At 42.7% G+C, this 18202-nt stretch overlaps 1 protein-coding gene across 3 annotated transcripts in view; it reads right to left on the bottom strand.

Moving 5' to 3' along the window:
- The window catches only part of ccar2 (cell cycle and apoptosis regulator 2), a 30884-nt gene that overhangs the window by 5944 nt on the left and 6738 nt on the right, over window positions 1-18202 (bottom strand). For all 3 annotated transcript variants that reach the window (XM_060908820.1, XM_060908822.1, XM_060908821.1), the window contains exons 2-17: window positions 16314-16429; window positions 15356-15441; window positions 15158-15272; window positions 14927-15062; window positions 14733-14844; window positions 11937-12083; window positions 11638-11854; window positions 9161-9271; window positions 5786-5946; window positions 5520-5646; window positions 5293-5421; window positions 4822-4959; window positions 4469-4687; window positions 1454-1576; window positions 1252-1360; window positions 968-1165 (exon numbers count right to left, since the gene is read on the bottom strand). In XM_060908820.1, coding sequence (XP_060764803.1) covers window positions 968-1165; window positions 1252-1360; window positions 1454-1576; window positions 4469-4687; window positions 4822-4959; window positions 5293-5421; window positions 5520-5646; window positions 5786-5946; window positions 9161-9271; window positions 11638-11854; window positions 11937-12083; window positions 14733-14844; window positions 14927-15062; window positions 15158-15272; window positions 15356-15441; window positions 16314-16429 — 2244 coding nt within the window. The remainder of the gene's footprint in view (window positions 1-967; window positions 1166-1251; window positions 1361-1453; window positions 1577-4468; window positions 4688-4821; window positions 4960-5292; window positions 5422-5519; window positions 5647-5785; window positions 5947-9160; window positions 9272-11637; window positions 11855-11936; window positions 12084-14732; window positions 14845-14926; window positions 15063-15157; window positions 15273-15355; window positions 15442-16313; window positions 16430-18202) is intronic.

Raw genomic sequence — 18202 nt, 5'->3', positions numbered from 1 at the left:
TACACAGTGACGGTAGGCTTGACTCAATGCTATCCCAGAAATCCTTCCTGTAATATGCAAATTTGGCTGCCTCTGATTGGACAGCCAAATTTGCATATTACAGGAAGGATTTCTGGGATAGCATTGAGTCAAGCCTAATGTCACTGTGTAACCTGTTTAAAACACGTTTTTAGTTAGCGGGACTGCAGCTTATCACTGCTCCCGCCTGCATATGTGCACTCCCGCTCCCGCCTGCATATGTGCACTTCCGGTCCCGCCCGCGCCCGCAATGAGCTTTCAAAATTTGTCCCGCGCCGCACTGCTTTGCGGCGGGTCCCGCGGGAGTGCAGGGCTCTAGTGTGTAGATTGGTAGGTGTTCCAAATACCCAAATGTATGTGCACAAGCACTGAAAAAGTGAGTTTTTCTTAATATGTCCATTTTAAACGAAATAATAAAGTAAACAGTGAATTCTTACTTCTCGAAAACTGTCAAACGAGAGCAAGTTTCAAGCACAGTGAATCTTTCACGAAGAGCAAATCTTGAGGGATTTGTCTAGTGATGTATGATATAATGATAGAACACTCGATTTCAATAAATTCTCATATCCTTCTGAGAATACCATGCGATTTACACTCACGTTTACAACAACTCGACTGTTAATGAAAGTACCAAGCAGCTGACTGAACTGAAATGTTTCATTTGCCTGTTCAATCATTCTTATTTATCAAACTAGTGGATTAAAAAAAAATCTTAATCAGTACTGGCAAACATGTATTGTGATAAATATCAATCCATTGAGAAGATTAGCAAGGAACTCAGCTGCCATGTACTTCCTCGCCTACATTCCGTATTGTACTTGTTTAAAATGAGTTTTCACTTTGCAGAAATGGACAACTGTATTGAGAAATGAAGTTGTTCCCGCCCGCTCACATCCACCTCAACCACTGAACCGTGCTGAGAAGGAGCGACCTTGTTTCCTTGTCGTACCGAGCATTGCCTGTAGGTCAGTGATCCGTTTCTCCATCTCGTGCTGCGCCGTTTTGCTGCTCTCGAGACACTGCAGCAGGTTGGGGATGTTCAGAACGGTCCCTTTGTAGTTGATGACATCTGGGTTAGCGTTGTTGGATGAGCGACGGGTAGAGCCCTTTTCCTTACGAGGCAGACCCGGAAGCAGGGATTTATTTCCTAACACAGATGGTGATACAAAACAATATGAAGAATATATTCTCAGTAGCATGTGCTTGAGTGAGTTGTAGGTCATTACGTCGTACCCTCGGCACTGAGGTCACAGGCCACCTCGTCTGTCTCGGTCCAGCGAGAGCACAGTTTACGGTACACGCACTTCCCGTCCACTGACATCTTCCTGACCAGATCCTGTGCCTGAGAAATTTTTTTTTTAAAAAAAAGGTACATTGTTTATTTGAAAATAACAACCCAAATTCTTCCTTTCCCTCATTTCTAACTAAAAGAGACCTGAGCAGTGGTGAGGTAGAGCCCGAGGGACAGCAAGATGTTCTGAACGTCCTCTTCTCTCAGGGCACCAGAGAGCTGCCTGTCGAAAAACACCCAGGACAAAAGGACCCTACGGGGAAGCTCCTTTAGAGAGAGTCAGTCAAAAAAAAGAGAGACGCATGTATAATATGGTGAAATGTTCTGTGAGGAGATTCTTAATCAGGGTTTCCCCAGGTTTGACCACCATAAATTTAAGACTTTAAGACCTTTTTAAGACCACTTAAATGAGAATTGAGACCTACATCGCACCCATTATGCGTTCGTAGAACACCAGATCAAATTCACAATAATGACAATGTTTCAAGTAAAAATACTTTTGTTATAAAAGTTATATACTTAAAAGCAGGGCTTTGAACCAGAATTTTTCTCCTATTGGTTCGTTCCGAACAGAAACGGAATTTTAACGTTTCCGGTTTTGGGTTCCACCATTAAATAGAAGTTCCCGAACCGGTTAGAACAAAAAAATTTCGTTCCCGGAACGGTTAATTACGTTCCCTGTCAGCTGTTTAACAAATGGCTATAAAATTATGTCTCTGTCTCATCCAGCTTAAGCCAAATGTAGGCTAATTCTATTACAACCTTCATTAAATAAGACAAGAAATAATTCAAAACAATTATTATTTCAAATGTTGGCGATTTGGATTCTCAGTATGTCTTCCCATCTACACAAACAGAAAAAGTGCCAAAAATGAAAGAGAATTCGTTTAGTGTGTTACCAAAGGCTAGTCAGGCCCTATAGAGGGCTACCGCATGACGTCACCGCGCCGCGAGATTTTGTTAGGCGCCATATTGGAAGACCAAGTACACATCTATGCAAGTACATACATACATAAAACAAACTACACCTGAAATGTAGCCAGGGCCGGTTCTGCCCTAATCTGGACCCGGGTGCAACATCGCGCAACCCCCCCCCCAAAAAAAAACAAAAACACCAGTCTAAATCAGGACAACCATCACATAACTATAAACATTTTATATCAACTATTTTAACTAAATGGGCTATAATAAATAAGCCTGCAGGCAGCCACGGCGGGCTGCCTCAGAAAAGTAACCATTCAATGACACAACTGAAAGCCTGCAGCCACGGCAGGCTGCCTCAGAAAAGTAACCATTTGTCCTACCTTAAAACTCGTTTTGCATTTTCTGCCTCCTTTTTTGTATTTTCGACCCTCCGTTTATTTTCTTTCCTTTTCTGAAAACCCGATTTGTGTCCAGACATTTTGTTCTGCTACCAACGAACTAACTCGTCAGGTCTCGTCTCTCGAGCCCGCGATGATTCCCGTGGGAAGGGCAACAATTGATACATTTTTACAAACAGCCAATAGGGAGGTTGCAACGTTCAGGCTCTTCTTTGCTCACAGACACTCAGTAATGCACTTACTCACTTATTATCACGTGGAGACGTGATAGTAGTCCACCCTCCCGCTCTCTCCATTCAGTCAGCGAATGTCACACAGGAAGTGAACCCCAGCGGGTCATAGAAACTTATGCAGGAGAAGAATGACTTTTTTATTTGTAGGCTACGGAAACTTTGAGGAACGAAATAAAAACCCGTATTAACCGGTTACCATTATATTTAATAAGTGTTTCTGTTCCGGAACATACAAAATAATAAAGTTTCTGGTTTCGTTTCTGTTCCATGTGAAATAGAAAAAGTTCCCGGTTTTCGTTTTCGTTCCTTGAACCGGTTCAAAGCCCTGCTTAAAAGTCATTATGTGCATTGCTTGTCAAATCTTCACATTCAAGACAAGTAAGACCGAATTTTGTTATGTAAGACGTTTTGTTTTTTCCACAGGAGAATGTTGTAGCGATTTCCGAGTCTGGGAACACAGCCTTAAAGAGTTCGCTTATGCCCTCATTCGAGCTGTACGAGTGGTGTTCCGTAATTGTTTTTAAAATCCAGAGCACCTCTGCCCGAAGTGTCGGGGTTCCACCGACACCCATCATGCCACTGCTCGGCCCTTGTGTTGTTGCTAGCCTTGCCGATGATGTCTGGCTTGGCTGATGCTGCTGACGTTCGACAGTGGTGCTAGTGCCAACTCCAGGTGCATTCGGAGATTGAACCGTGCAGAACTGAGTGATGGGCTGGTGGCGGTGGAGCGCAGATGCAATGTGCTTTGAGCTCTTCATGTGAGACTCTAAAGCGAAATGACCTATAGTGGACAACTTGAAGGTCTTTCGACAAACACAGCAACTTGCTTCAACGTCGCTTCCAGGAACCTCCCTCACCCAATCACGATATCTTTCATCTGAAAGCCACTGCTGATTAAAACGACACTTCCCCATGCTGCGATTCGCGGAGTCTCCTCTCCACCACGGACTCCGACGATTGCGCCGGCGCGAAAATGTATCAATATTGTTTCTTTGTGCATACTCCAAGAAATTCACTGATGTTACGCAAAACCCACATTTTCACATTGTAGAATAGTATGAGTAAATTTAAGACTTTTGTTTAAAAAATTAAGACTTGGGCAAAGCAATTTAAGACTTTTTTAATTTTGGAATATTAAATTTAAGACTTTAAGACTTTTAAGACCCCGCGGCTACCATGTTAATGCTTTATAACAGTCAATAGGTTTTCTGTCTTACTACCATTAAGGGGGAAGGCAAGAGGTTGGTGAGATAACTTATTTAGAACTGTTTTGGGGATGGTCTGCAATATTAAACGTAGCCGTAAATGGATAATAGTTCTCTAATTAGTAAAACACTGTTAGAGATGGCAAATCACTATGATACAAGATGAATGAAACAGCTTAGGACGTCCTTTTGAAGAACCATAATCAACTTTGGGGTTGTAAAAGAGCTTTACGTCGAGGTGCATCACATGACCCTGTCATTGAGTCATTTCCTGTAACATGTTTGGACACCTGGTCAAGTTTTATTCCTTAAAGTATTTTCCACTACTAAGATCTAACCGATCACCGATAAAGTGTCATTTCAGAAAATATCGCATCATGCGAGTATATTTGATCTTACGATGTCTTTGAGCGACTGATTGTCAAGTGCATCAGCGGTCGGCGCTTCTACACCCTCTGCCCGGCTCTCGGCTTCTTCCTGATTCTCAGCCTGGTGTTCGCTCCGTTCCTGTTCATCCTCCATTTTAGTGTCTTCCTCTTCTTTTTTGTTTGCTGTTTTCTTGGCATCACTCACTCCTTTCTTTCTCATGTCCTGACTCGTATTTTTTACCTCATCATCCTGATGGAGAGAAAGAAAAGAGGAGAGGGAAGGGGTTATGAACATTTCAGCATATTGGCGATTGGAAGGAAAAATTGTCAAAAGCGAGTATAGTATATCATTTAAAAAAAAAAGTTCAGAGGAGGTGTGTGTACCAGGGCAGCGCTGCTGTCGTCTGCCTGCATTTCCGAGTCAGGAGTCGGAGTCTGAGGCAGGCTGCAGAGGGAGTGGTACAGCTGCAGACCAAAATCCCTCTGGAGCATTTCGCTGAAGAGCTCGCTCACCAAACCCACCTAATACCACACACACACACACACACACACATGATTTCATTTATCATCACTGTTATGGTTCCATTCGTCTCTGAATTTAGTGGAAAATGAACAAGAACCATATCCCAACATTCCACTATTTCATGTCTGGACAAGTTCTTATTAAAAAAAAAGCTCAAAAACAGAAAAAGCACACTTCCTAGATGTGAGCCGACTCACACACTTTTACTGGTGTTGTTTAAGAAGTGGGAAAATCATGATCCTCCATGCTGCTGGAGACACTGCTAAATCCTTTGTTTTAAAAAAAAAAAAAAAAGGAATGCCTGGCTGCGTGGGTGTTTAAGACTTGCAAACCTCAAACGCATCTCTGCTCTGTGATGTCCGTGGCTCTAATAAAGATGAGAGAGACACTGTCGACAGTGTGAACCCTGCAGAGGGTTGGACTACCAGTGAGGGCGCATCAGGGAGAGGAGACTCATTTTCCTGAAAAACCCAACAGACAAACAATATTCAAAATGAACAAGGAACGTTTTGCTGGTGTTCTCAGGTATGATTAACATGCAGCACGTGGGTGTCCTAACCCCTTGCTCTTCCTGTAACTTGGCCCACTCTTCCATTGTCGGCACTAGATTCCACACATCTGGCATCAAGATGACGACCGTCTCCATTTTATCCCCAGAAAGTAATCTCAGCTCGGCCATTTTATGCCTTGAAAAGAGAAACGCAGCCAACAAGATGTCAATTGTGATTAGAAATCAGAACATGAAGCAGAACATGACCAAACGTGTTACGTCACTGAGAATCGGCCACAGTGGGAAACTGTAGTATGCATCCTGTATTTACTGACCATTGTGTACAAGCTGAAAGGTCCAGAGCCGTCTGCTCGGTCACACAGCGCACTGCAGTGCGTACGATGGTGCTGCTGTCTTTGGCTGGATTGGACCCGTCCTCTTTGGACCACAAACCTCCAGGAAGCTGCAGCTCTCCTGCTTTGTCTAGTAACAAAAACTAATACAGAATGACAGACAAGGAAACAGAGATTTTTACAATTACAATTTAGTGCAAAACATTTAACAGCATTATTCCATCTATTGGTCCGTTCAGTGTGCGAGAAACTGTGACCTTGCCCAGAATACAACACTTACTGAAGATGAATGAAGACGTGAAATAAAGAAAAAGCACAAACTTTCTGGCAAATACGGTAATAAAACCGGATATAATACAAGTCATCTTACGATAACCTCGTGTGTGTTCAGTTTAGGGGTCAACCGATAATCAGCCTGGCCGATATATCGGGCCAATATTCTGCATTTTTAGGGTTATCGGTATCGGCCATAATTTCCACCGATATGCCAATAACATGCCTTTTTGCAGCCATTTCGTTCCTAACGCGACGGTCACTGCACGTCCTTTCCTGTACTCGCCTCTCCGAGTTCAAGAACACGGTCCCGCCCGCCACAACATCTGATTTGTTTGGCACAAGAAATATAGCCAATCGACACGTGTAGCTAAACGCTGTGAACTGTTTCAAGGCGGCCGTACGGGCACTCGGGCAGAAGCGGCACAAGGGATGTGGCACAAGGGATACAGCCAATCAACACGCGTAGCTAAACGCTGTGAACTGTTTCAAGGCGGCTGTACGGGCACTCGGGCAGAAGCGGCACAAGGGATGCGGCACAAGGGATACAGCCAATCAACACGCGTAGCTAAACGCTGTGAACTGTTTCAAGGCGGCCGTACGGGCACTCGGGCAGAAGCGGCACAAGGGATGCGGCACAAGGGATACAGCCAATCAACACGCGTAGCTAAACGCTGTGAACTGTTTCAAGGCGGCCGTACGGGCAGAAGCAGATCCCACTTCAAGGTAAGGACACGCTGCTTTTGCCGCAATAAGTCACAAACACACAAGTTGCAAAAGCACAACATCATTATATGTTTACATTCTTCATCTACTACTCGTTAAAATTGTCCATTTGCATCTGTGTAGCCAGGCAAACTTAGCTTACGGAAGGAAGCACTTGAATTAGCCTACAACCAACTAGTCTCGCTGAAACTACATGTAATGTTGTCCATAGTAAGCAGTCCCCAGCATAATGTAGGCTGCAGTCATTTTTAAATCCCCGTCTGGAAATGTTGTGAATGTGTCAGTAGTTCTACTCGAACAGTAGAATGACAGCCATACAGAGAGGTGGTCAAGGGAAGACGAAATAAAACGTAGTGTTTGTGTTCTGTAGGCTAGCGCAAGCCTACTGGCTATTTGTTATGGTGATGAGTAAACTTCATGACGTGACTCGTGCTCAAAAAGCGCATTGCACTTGTATATGTTGGGTAACTTTATAAAGCGCTATTTGAACATTTAAACAAGCCAAGTGTGATATGGTGCTAGCAGGCTGTGTAATACTGTAGGGAGTTTGTCAGGACGCTTGTTGTGGGCTCAGTAATTAATTGTGTCGTGGATGCACACTTGCTTGGATAAACGCTAATGAATGAAATACATCAATTAAACTCTTGACTTAAATGTTCTTATGCTACTTCACATTGCGCTGTAATGTACTCCACTAGTATTTATAATTCTTGCGTAAGTGATTCTCCTCGCTAGCGCTTCTGATTCGGAAAGCGATATACTCTTAAAGGAGCAGTCCACCGTATTTCCATAATGAAATATGCTCTTACCTGAATTGAGACGAGCTGCTCCGTACCTATCCGAGCTTTGCGCGACCTCCCAGTCAGTCAGACGCAGTCCGATGCGCTGTCACTCCTGTTAGCAATGTAGCTAGGCTCAGTATGGCCAACGGTATTTTTTGGGGCTGTAGTTAGATGTGACCAAACTCTTCCACGTTTTTCCTGTTTACATAGGTTTATATGACCAGTGATATGAAAAAAGTTCAGTTAAAAAAATTGAAACGTAGCGATTTTCTATGCTATGGAAAGTACGCACTATAATGACAGGCGTACTAACACCTTCTGCGCGCTTCGGCAGCGCATTGATACGGAGCTCAGATATCAATGCGCTGCCGAAGCGCGCAGAAGGTGTTAGTACGCCTGTCATTATAGTGCGGACTTTCCATAGCATAGAAAATCGCTACGTTTCAATTTGTGTAACTGATCTTTGTTTCATGTCACTGGTCATATAAACCTATGTAAACAGGAAAAACGCGGAAGAGTTTGGTCGCATCTAACTACAGCCCCAAAAAATACCGTTGGCCATACTGAGCCTAGCTACATTGCTAACAGGAGTGACAGCGCGTCGGACTGCGTCTGACTGACTGGGAGGTCGCGCAAAGCTCGGATAGGTACGGAGCAGCTTGTCTCAATTCAGGTAAGAGCATATTTCATTATGGAAATACGGTGGACTGTTCCTTTAAAGGAGCAGCCGCTCCTTTTAACCAGAGCTTTTAACACTCCGTTCTCACTTTCTCTATCCAGAATCCAGAGTGTATTTTCATTTATTTTCCACTGAAAATGGTGAGCTGTAATATAGTAGGGAGTGATTTATTTTTTTATTGGTGAATATTTATTATTATTATTTTATTTCTCATTTTATTCTAACTAATGTTTGACTTTATTGTACAAATGCTGCTGGCATCTCCCTGCACAAAATTTCATGTTCAATTTTACAATTAAAAATACATTTCAGGGTGGCACGGTGGTGGTTAGCGCTGTCGCCTCACAGCAAGAAGGTTCGGGTTCGAGCCCCGTGGCCGGCGAGGGCCTTTCTGTGCGGAGTTTGCATGTTCTCCCCGTGTCCGCGTGGGTTTCCTCCGGGTGCTCCGGTTTCCCCCACAGTCCAAAGACATGCAGGTTAGGTTAACTGGTGACTCTAAATTGACCGTAGGTGTGAATGTGAGTGTGAATGGTTGTCTGTGTCTATGTGTCGGCCCTGTGATGACCTGGCGACTTGTCCAGGGTGTACCCCGCCTTTCGCCCGTAGTCAGCTGGGATAGGCTCCAGCTTGCCTGCGACCCTGTAGAAGGATAAAGCGGCTAGAGATAATGAGATGAGATGAGATAATGTTTACATTTATCGGTTGCACATATCGGTTATCGGCATCCCAATTCCATAATAATCGGTATCGGCCCTGAAAAAAACAAATCGGTCGATCCCTAGTTCAGTTACATCCATCTCTTGTTTATGAGACGACTCAAAGACTGTAAAAGGTTTGAAAGTGACTCAAGGGATCTGACAAGACAAAAAACAACAGAACAGAACAGAACGTGCTAACCTTGAACAGTGCTGTAGGGTGGACGGCATCTCCATGCGCCTTCGTGTCTTCTGCATAGTTACAACACTGAGTGTAGAAGTCCTCAACGCCAGGCATGGACAGTAACAGCACCTGCAACAGCAAGGAAAAAAAAAAAAAACTACTGTAAATGACTAGGTAAGCATATTTAGCAGTATTTTGGTGACACATTCTTCCTCCTGATTATATCCTGTTTTACACTGTGTGATGAGAGCAGTGTTTTCAGTTATTACTTGTCACGATGCACAAAACAATCCTGGTAAAATCTTGGCTGAATTCTATAGCAGACTGTGAGAACTATGGAAGGCCATTTAAGTCAACAAACAAACACACGCACGGACACCACGTCGCCTGGTGTCCTTCCAGCTGACAGAAATTTTTATGGCCTTCTCATACGTTCAGTGCCGTTGCTTTGGTCTGAATCTGTGAGATAACCATGCTCCATTCATTTGAATAAAACAGATGGAAATAAATGTGGAATTATGAAATAATAATCCCCTGGAATAAATAAAAGTAGTTATTTGAAAAACATCATTTTGAAATAAAAACCTATTGATTTATTTCTTGAACTGACTCATTCATATATTATATTTACGATTATTTATATAACCGTCTCATTTGTTTCTTCCGTAGGCATATTCATTTACTCATGTAGTGATGTATTTATTTAATTCTGACTTCAATGGCATGCCATAGATAACGCGTGTTCTGTTTCAGACTGTACGACGACGAAGTTGCCTTGCTCACTGTATGAGGAGCCAAGTATGCAAGCTGGAAACTTTTTTATTAATTAATGGGAGTAATTTGTTTAGGATTTCAAAAGATCTCTTGTTCAAACACAAATATTTTGTTTCATGTAGTGACACTACCAGAATTACTTCATCACTCGGTGTCTTTGGTTGTAATGGCGCTAATTTAGCCAATAAGAGTTCTTACATATTGTTTTGTGACAAAAAACAAACAAACCCTAGAACTGTGAGTAAACTCACTATAGAATACCTCCCGCTTACGAGCCGGTCATCATATATTGCCATATGTAAGGGAATAAATATATGTTATTTACCAGCTGGGAAGTCTGTATTGTGAAATACCGTGACCGAGGTCTTGAAAGTATTGAGCAAGGCCCTCTGGGCTGAGGTCAGTATTCAAGGCTGAAGTCACGGTATTTCACAATACGGACCGACCTTAAGCTGGTAAATAATATATTTATTTTTTTTCTTTACCAAATTCTAACAGAAAACGAGCCGAGCCGCCATTTTGAATCCTCATTCACGGCTGTAATGCAAATTGCTTCCTCCTCGGTATACAAGTGCACTTCCATGGCAGGAAAAAAACTACATTTTGCCACCTATGTAGTCCCCTATTTATACAAAATTGAGTCATTCAGGATTCAGCCATGTTTTTGCTCTGTGTTTGCTCGACCAACGTTATACAGTATTATGACCTTTTTATATTGCATAAGTAAAGCCATTTGGTGAAACTTTGAAGAGATTGTACTGGTTTAAAGTTTTTACCTAACGTAATATTATGTATTAGGATAACATGGTCCAAAATGGGCCTCATTAACTAATGAGATCAAACTGTTAGCAAGTTACAGGTTTTTAGCTTTCTCCTAAAATGTTTTCTTTTATTTCTTCTTCCTCAGGGTAGAAAAACTCGCTTTCACTGTGAACACTGTCGTTATCGCTATCCATGCTGTAAAATTAATGCTATTTTGAATCCTCATTCACGGCTGTAATGCAAATGGCTTCCTCCTCGGTATACAAGTGCACTTCCATGGCAGGAAAAAAAACTACATTTTGCCGCCTATGTAGTCCCCTATTTATACAAATAAGAGTCATTCAGGATTCAGCCATGTTTTTGCTCAGTGCTAGCATATTACAGGTTTTTAGCTTTCTCCTGAAATGTTTTCTCTTATTTCTTCTTCCTCAGGGTAGTAAAACTCGCTTTCGCTGTGAACACTGTCGTTATCGCTATCCATGCTGTAAAATTAATGCTATTCTCCTGAGAAATGCTGGCAAAAATGTATAAGATTTTTGATAATCTTATAAATAAATCTTATAAAAAAAGATAAATGTTGACAAAAAATGCTACCATGTTTGTTGTTGTGAACAAGCAAGTCGCCAGAGGTCCATAACCGAGGTCCGTACCATAGGATACAGACCTGCTCGCCAGCCAATTAGAGCGCGGAATTTGGACCGCGAAAAAAATAAGTTGAATTATCTCCCGTTTGAAACATCGGACTGGGATTATTTTCCTTCATGCGGTATACTGCAACTGTGTAAAGTTTCATCAAAATCCATCAAACCGTTCAGGAGGAGCTGCACTTACAAGACACATGGACAGACAGGGTGATTCCTATAGTAAAGTTTGGGGGGGATTAAAAAAAAAAAACTACATTGTAAACCTGGGATTAGATGGACAACCACCTGGAGGCCTGTGAATCCTCACGACATTACCTTCACAGAGAAGATGGCGTCGTCTGTGGAGTCTGGAGATGGAATAAGTGCTGTCCTAGGTAGTTGCGAGCCTACGTGGAAGTGACAGGGCCCTGCGAGAGGAAGTGGCTGGCTGGAAGGGAAGCTCTCAGGCCAGCAAAGCTGCACGTGAAAGAGTGACAGAGGAGAGTGGAGGTGTGGGTAGCGCCTCTGCAGCTCCACATTATCACAGGCCTGACTGAAAAAGGGAAATAAAAAAGGATACCATGATACAGTGTCCTTTAACCGACCTTACACTGTTTTGGTGCAAGCAGACCCACCTGTCTCTTGAGAAAAAGGAGAAGAAAGGAGTGCTTGTGCTGGGTTGAGAGGTGCTCTTTTTGGATGTTTCCTCCTCAGACGGGGCTTTCCATCGTCGTCTCTTCTGGTGCGCGTTGTCGCCTCCCCAAGAGCCGCCAGCTTCCTCCCTAAATCAAACAATAAACACTGAAATGAAGAGATGTTTGTCGCCATGTTTCTGATTTGCATGCTGAGAAAACACACAACCTGTCAGTGGTATAAACTGCGTGAAAAGAAAAAGCATTCGACTTGAAGGAAATTAGTTTCTTTCAGAAGACAAAAATGGTGTTGAAATGTTCATACTGTACATGCAACATGAGTTGATATGCCAGTTAATCTGGGGAGGGCACTTGTAATTGGCTGAGTGAAGAAATGTGCAAGTTTGTATGAATTCCACAAGGCAGCATTCTTGGTCCCCTACTTTTTCTTTTGAATATTAATGATCTCATCTGTTTAAAGGAACAGTCCACCGTACTTCCATAATGAAATATGCTCTTATCTGAATTGAGACGAGCTGCTCCGTACCTGTCCAAGCTTTGCGCGACCTCCCAGTCAGTCAGACACGTTGTCACTCTGTTAGCAATGTAGCTAGGCTCAGTATGGCCAACGGTATTTTTTGGGGCTGTAGTTAGATGCGACCAAACTCTTCCGCGTTTTTCCTGTTTACATAGGTTTACAGTATATGACCAGTGACATGAAACAAGTTCAGTTACACAAATTGAAACGTGGCGATTTTCTATGCTATGGAAAGTCCGCACTATAATGACAGGCGTACTAACACCTTCTGCGCGCTTCGGCAGCGCATTGATACGGAGCTCAGATATCAATGCGCTGCTGAAGCGCGCAGAAGGTGTTAGTACGCCTGTCATTATAGTGCGGACTTTCCATAGCATAGAAAATCGCCACGTTTCAATTTGTGTAACTGAACTTGTTTCATGTCACTGGTCATATACTGTAAACCTATGTAAACAGGAAAAACGCGGAAGAGTTTGGTCGCATCTAACTACAGCCCCAAAAAATACCGTTGGCCATACTGAGCCTAGCTACATTGCTAACAGGAGTGACAGCGCGTCTGACTGACTGGGAGGTCGCGCAAAGCTCGGAGAGGTACGGAGCAGCTCGTCTCAATTCAGATAAGAGCATATTTCATTATGGAAGTACGGTGGACTGTTCCTTTAAATATTCAGTATGTTGATGATACTGTCATTTTTCTCTCAGACTCTGATCCTGCCGTCATAAATTCTAAATTATCTTCTGACCTTTACTATCTGCACGTCTGGTTGAAAACTAATCATTTCACCACCAACGTTAAGAAAACTGAATGCATGCATTTCCACTCACGTAAGAAATGCTTATCCTTTTCTGATCCTCTCATTTTTTCCAAATCAAACTCTTACCACCACAAAAACCTATAAAATATCTTGGCGTGCTCCTTGAGTCACGGCTCACTTATCGAGAGCACATTCACAAGCTAACAAAGAAGCTTAATCAGAAATTGTATATGTTTATAACAAGATCAGACCATATCTGTCAATCTCGGTTTCTGAAATTTACTTTCATGCAATTATTCTTTCAGTAATATCCTACTCTCTTCCAATTTGGTCTCTTCGCACAAAGGAAATTACTGAAACAATAGCAAGACTATACAATAGAGCGTACAAGATCCACCGTAAACTTCCTAGTTGGACTCATCACTGCGCTGCACTTGCACATTCAAATGCCATGACTTTTCAGAACTAGATACACAGCCATGCGATTACATTTTATTTTCAGATTCAAACCGACTGTCCCTCACCAACACTTGCTGCTTTTCTTCCAACACACAACATACAGCAGAGGCGCATTACTCAATCAGTAACGCACGCACTTCTTTCAGTACCTGTTTATAAAAACAGCTATGGTCAGAGATCATTTTTTCATACATACACCAAAATCTGGAATGAGAGCCCCTATCACATTAGAACACCATCATGCATCATACATTTTAAAAAGGCATACAAACTTTCTGTTTGACAGTTACACCTGCAATCATTGATCTATTTCTCATACTGGTAAGGTTTTTTTTTTTTTTTTAAATATTGCTTCAGTCATCTCCCCTTTCAATGTCTATGTACGTAGCTGTGTGTATTTTTTTTTTTTGTATTGTCAACATGATTTTGTCTTGACTGTATTATGATGTGGTTTGTCCTTTATGTGCTACAAAACAGGAACTTGCTGTAAACCAGTTTTAACTGAGTCAGGCCCGGTTAACTGAAACTGAAATGTTTAATCTTTTCCTGTATAATTAGGCATATCAGATGCTCGCTGGGGGGAGGCACGGTGGTGTAGTGGTTAGCGCTGTCGCCTCACAGCAAGAAGGTCCTGGGTTCGAACCCCGGGTCCGGCGAGGGCCTTTCTGTGTGGAGTTTGCATGTTCTCCCCGTGTCCGCGTGGGTTTCCTCCGGGTGCTCCGGTTTACCCCACAGTCCAAAGACATGCATGTTAGGTTAACTGGTGACTCTAAATTGACCGTAGGTGTGAATGGTTCTCTGTGTCTATGTGTCAGCCCTGTGATGACCTGGCGACTTGTCCAGGGTGTACCCCGCCTTTCGCCCGTAGTCAGCTGGGATAGGCTCCAGCTTGCCTGCGACCCTGTAGAAGGATAAAGCGGCTAGAGATAATGAGATGAGATGAGATGCTCGCTGGCCGTGGTGTGAAAATTGTGCATGCAGAGGAGTAATGAAAGAGTCCTGGGAAATAACTACACTAATGTCAATTTCTAATTTGTTACTACTCACCAGTGTCGGCCTCTCCGGCTAGCCACGACCTCATTGTGTCTCTTCCGGCTTCCCACACCCCAGGGAGCAGGCCACGGCAGCTTCTGATGGTGGGGCAGCTGTAGCATGCCACCTGAGAAGAAAATCATTCTGTACGTATTTATACATGACAATACGTTTGTATACAATCTGTACACTAGTCTAGTCTAGTTTACCTGGATTCGGCTGCATGCCTGGAATCAGTGGTGGTATTTTAGGTGACTTCAGCAGTGGTTGACGCTTGTTTCCCAAAATGCTCGGCGTCAGGTTTGGTGTCGTGGAGTGCAGAAGCGGCGGAGGAGACTTAAATGGCTTGTTGGAGAACATGGGAAAATTGAAATCAAGTTAATATTTGTGCGGAAAATCAGACGCAAGCAGTACAAGTATGGCTTGGCTTGGCAGCTTACCTGGCCATTGAGCACCTGAACTCTTTGTGCTGTCCACTTGACAGACTGCGAAGGATCCTGCACCGCCTTCACCAGCACTTTCTCGCCAACCAAGGGCGCTCTGCCTACTACAACACTACAGAAACAAAAAGTCCAGCGTGAGCACGTAACCATCACAATACAATCTTTACTGCAAAGTGTTTAGAGATTGACTCAGACCTCATTGCAAAGCGTACATCCCGGTCTACAGTCCCATGGCGGTCCTGGAGCTGTGTCACAACCCCAGTGAAGACTCGCTGCCTCATCTGAGAAGACAATCTTCCATTAATCACACATCACTCCTTCCTATCTCTGTGAGCTAATTCATTTGTACTGTCCCTCCCGCTCCCTCAGATCTTCTGACTGTTCCTCGTTTTACATTGGCATCTATGGGTGGCAGATCATTTAGTATTGCTGCTCCTAAACTTTGGAACTCGTTACCACAATCACTTCGTGACTGTTCCACACTCTCTTCCTTCAAAGCCAACTTGAAAACTTTTCTCTTTACCTCACACTATTCTTCCTAGTTTTTTTTTTTTTTGGTGGTAACTTTTTTTGTAAAGCGTCCTTGGGTTTGTGAAAGGCGCTATATAAATTGAACTTATTAGTACATCTTGAATGTCTGGTAGTAGTAGTAATAGTAAATCAAGACTGGACATATGGTGTCATCTTGATGGTTTTGTCATAGATCTGAGATCAGTAGTGAAATGTCTTTCAGGAGCACAACAACACACCTTCAATCACCTTGACTTAAAAGTACTGATTATTCATTTAACTTGGTGAAGAGAACTAGTGCTGGTGATCTAGGTAGAAAGTAGGGTTAGTATGGGGGAGGGGTGACAGCAAGATTAAACATCAGCCATGATGTTTGCAGTGAAAACAATGCATCATTTTTGCACCTGGAAAATAAACCATGTATGTGTACTGCCCATTCTAATGCGACCTCAGATTATCGCTAAAGCTAGTTATTGTTGATGTTAGCTTCAAGCTAGTTAGCTCGTGTCCCGAATGGTATTATAGCAGCTATTTTGGTAATTTAGCTGACTAGCAAACTCACCAGTAACTACATTCATTAATGTTCTCATGCTCTTTTTAAGAAAGGTATTGAAATTTCTAATAATTTAATACAGACTCTCACCTCAATCCCTTGTATACGTTTATATACTAATTTGTCGCTATTGTCGGCTTCTTCTTCGTCTTCTTCCTCTTGGTTTGAGATGTAACAAGTATCACGGTTTAGACGCATCACCGCCCCTAGTGGCGATAACAGGATACAACAGTTATGAGCTGATCATTATTAAATTAGTCAAGTCAAGTCAACTTTATTGTCAAATATGCTACACATGCTCGACATACAGCACAGATGAAATATCAGTCCTCTCTGACCCACGGTGCAAACAGGCAATGCAATAAATAAAAATAGAATAATTGAAAAAAAACCCAAACAATATAAACAGTGTAAACACTAGATAAGAACTACACACAGACTAAACACTCAGACAATATAAACAGTATAAACACTCTAGATATGAACTAGACATAGACTAAACACTCATATATATCTCATCTCATCTCATTATCTCTAGCTGCTTTATGCTTCTACAGGGTCACAAGCAAGCTGGAGCCTATCCCAGCTGACTACGGGTGAAAGGCGGGGTACACCCTGGACAAGTCGCCAGGTCATCACAGGGCTGACACATAGACACAGACAACCATTCACACTCACATTCACACCTACGCTCAATTTAGAGTCACCAGTTAACCTAACCTGCATGTCTTTGGACTGTGGGGGAAACCGGAGCACCCGGAGGAAACCCACGTGGACACGGGGAGAATATGCAAACTCCGCACAGAAAGGCCCTTCGCCGGCCACGGGGCTCGAACCCAGGACCTTCTTGCTGTGAGGCGACAGCGCTAACCACTACACCACCGTGCCGCCCACTCATATATATATATATATATATATATATATATATATACACACATAATTCTCTGTGTGGTAGCGATACCACTAATAAGAATGGGGAAGTTGTAGAGGAGTTCATGGATATTGAATCACTTATATGTCTAAATGATGGGCGAGGCACCAGAGTGAATGTTAGAACTGGAGCACTATCAGCACTTGATCTTATATGGTATGTGTATCCAGTACATTAGCTGGGTTAAGTGAGTGGGATATATGGGAGCATTCCTCTATAGGAAGTGATCATTTCCCTTTAATTCGCAAAATAGCTATAGATGTAAGCAGAGAGGTGGATTGATCTCCGGGGAGGTGGCATTGGAAAGAGGCAAACTGGGAGTTGTTTAATGAAGTTTGTGAAACCAGAGTAAACCAGGTACAGATCACAGGAGAGGTCAATGACATGGTAAGGAGCCTGGCTGATATGTTCCTAGCTGCAACTGCAGCTGCAGTCCCCAGATCCCAAGGGAGAGGGAGGAGAAAGATAGTGCCATGGTGGACGAAGGAGTGCACTGAGCTGAGGCAATCCAAACATGTAACAAGGCATTTAGGGTGCTGCGAATGACACTCACCCCTGAGAAAGTGGTGCAATATCAGAGTGCAAGGGCAAAGGCAAGAAAGGTTATTAAAGATGCAAAAAAGAAATGTTGGAGGGAGTATTGTACAACCCCGATTCCAAAAAAGTTGGGACAAAGTACAAATTGTAAATAAAAATGGAATGCAATGATGTGGAAGTTTCAAAATTCCATATTTTATTCAGAATAGAACATAGATGACATATCAAATGTTTAAACTGAGAAAATGTATCATTTAAAGAGAAAAATTAGGTGATTTTAAATTTCATGACAACAACACATCTCACAAAAGTTGGGACAAGGCCATGTTTACCACTGTGAGACATCCCCTTTTCTCTTTACAACAGTCTGTAAACGTCTGGGGACTGAGGAGACAAGTTGCTCAAGTTTAGGGATAGGAATGTTAACCCATTCTTGTCTAATGTAGGATTCTAGTTGCTCAACTGTCTTAGGTCTTTTTTGTCGTATCTTCCGTTTTATGATGCGCCAAAT

Source organism: Neoarius graeffei, chromosome 25 (assembly GCF_027579695.1).
Source record: "Neoarius graeffei isolate fNeoGra1 chromosome 25, fNeoGra1.pri, whole genome shotgun sequence".
Classification (NCBI taxonomy): domain Eukaryota; kingdom Metazoa; phylum Chordata; class Actinopteri; order Siluriformes; family Ariidae; genus Neoarius; species Neoarius graeffei.
This window is presented reverse-complemented; position numbering and strand designations above follow the sequence as displayed.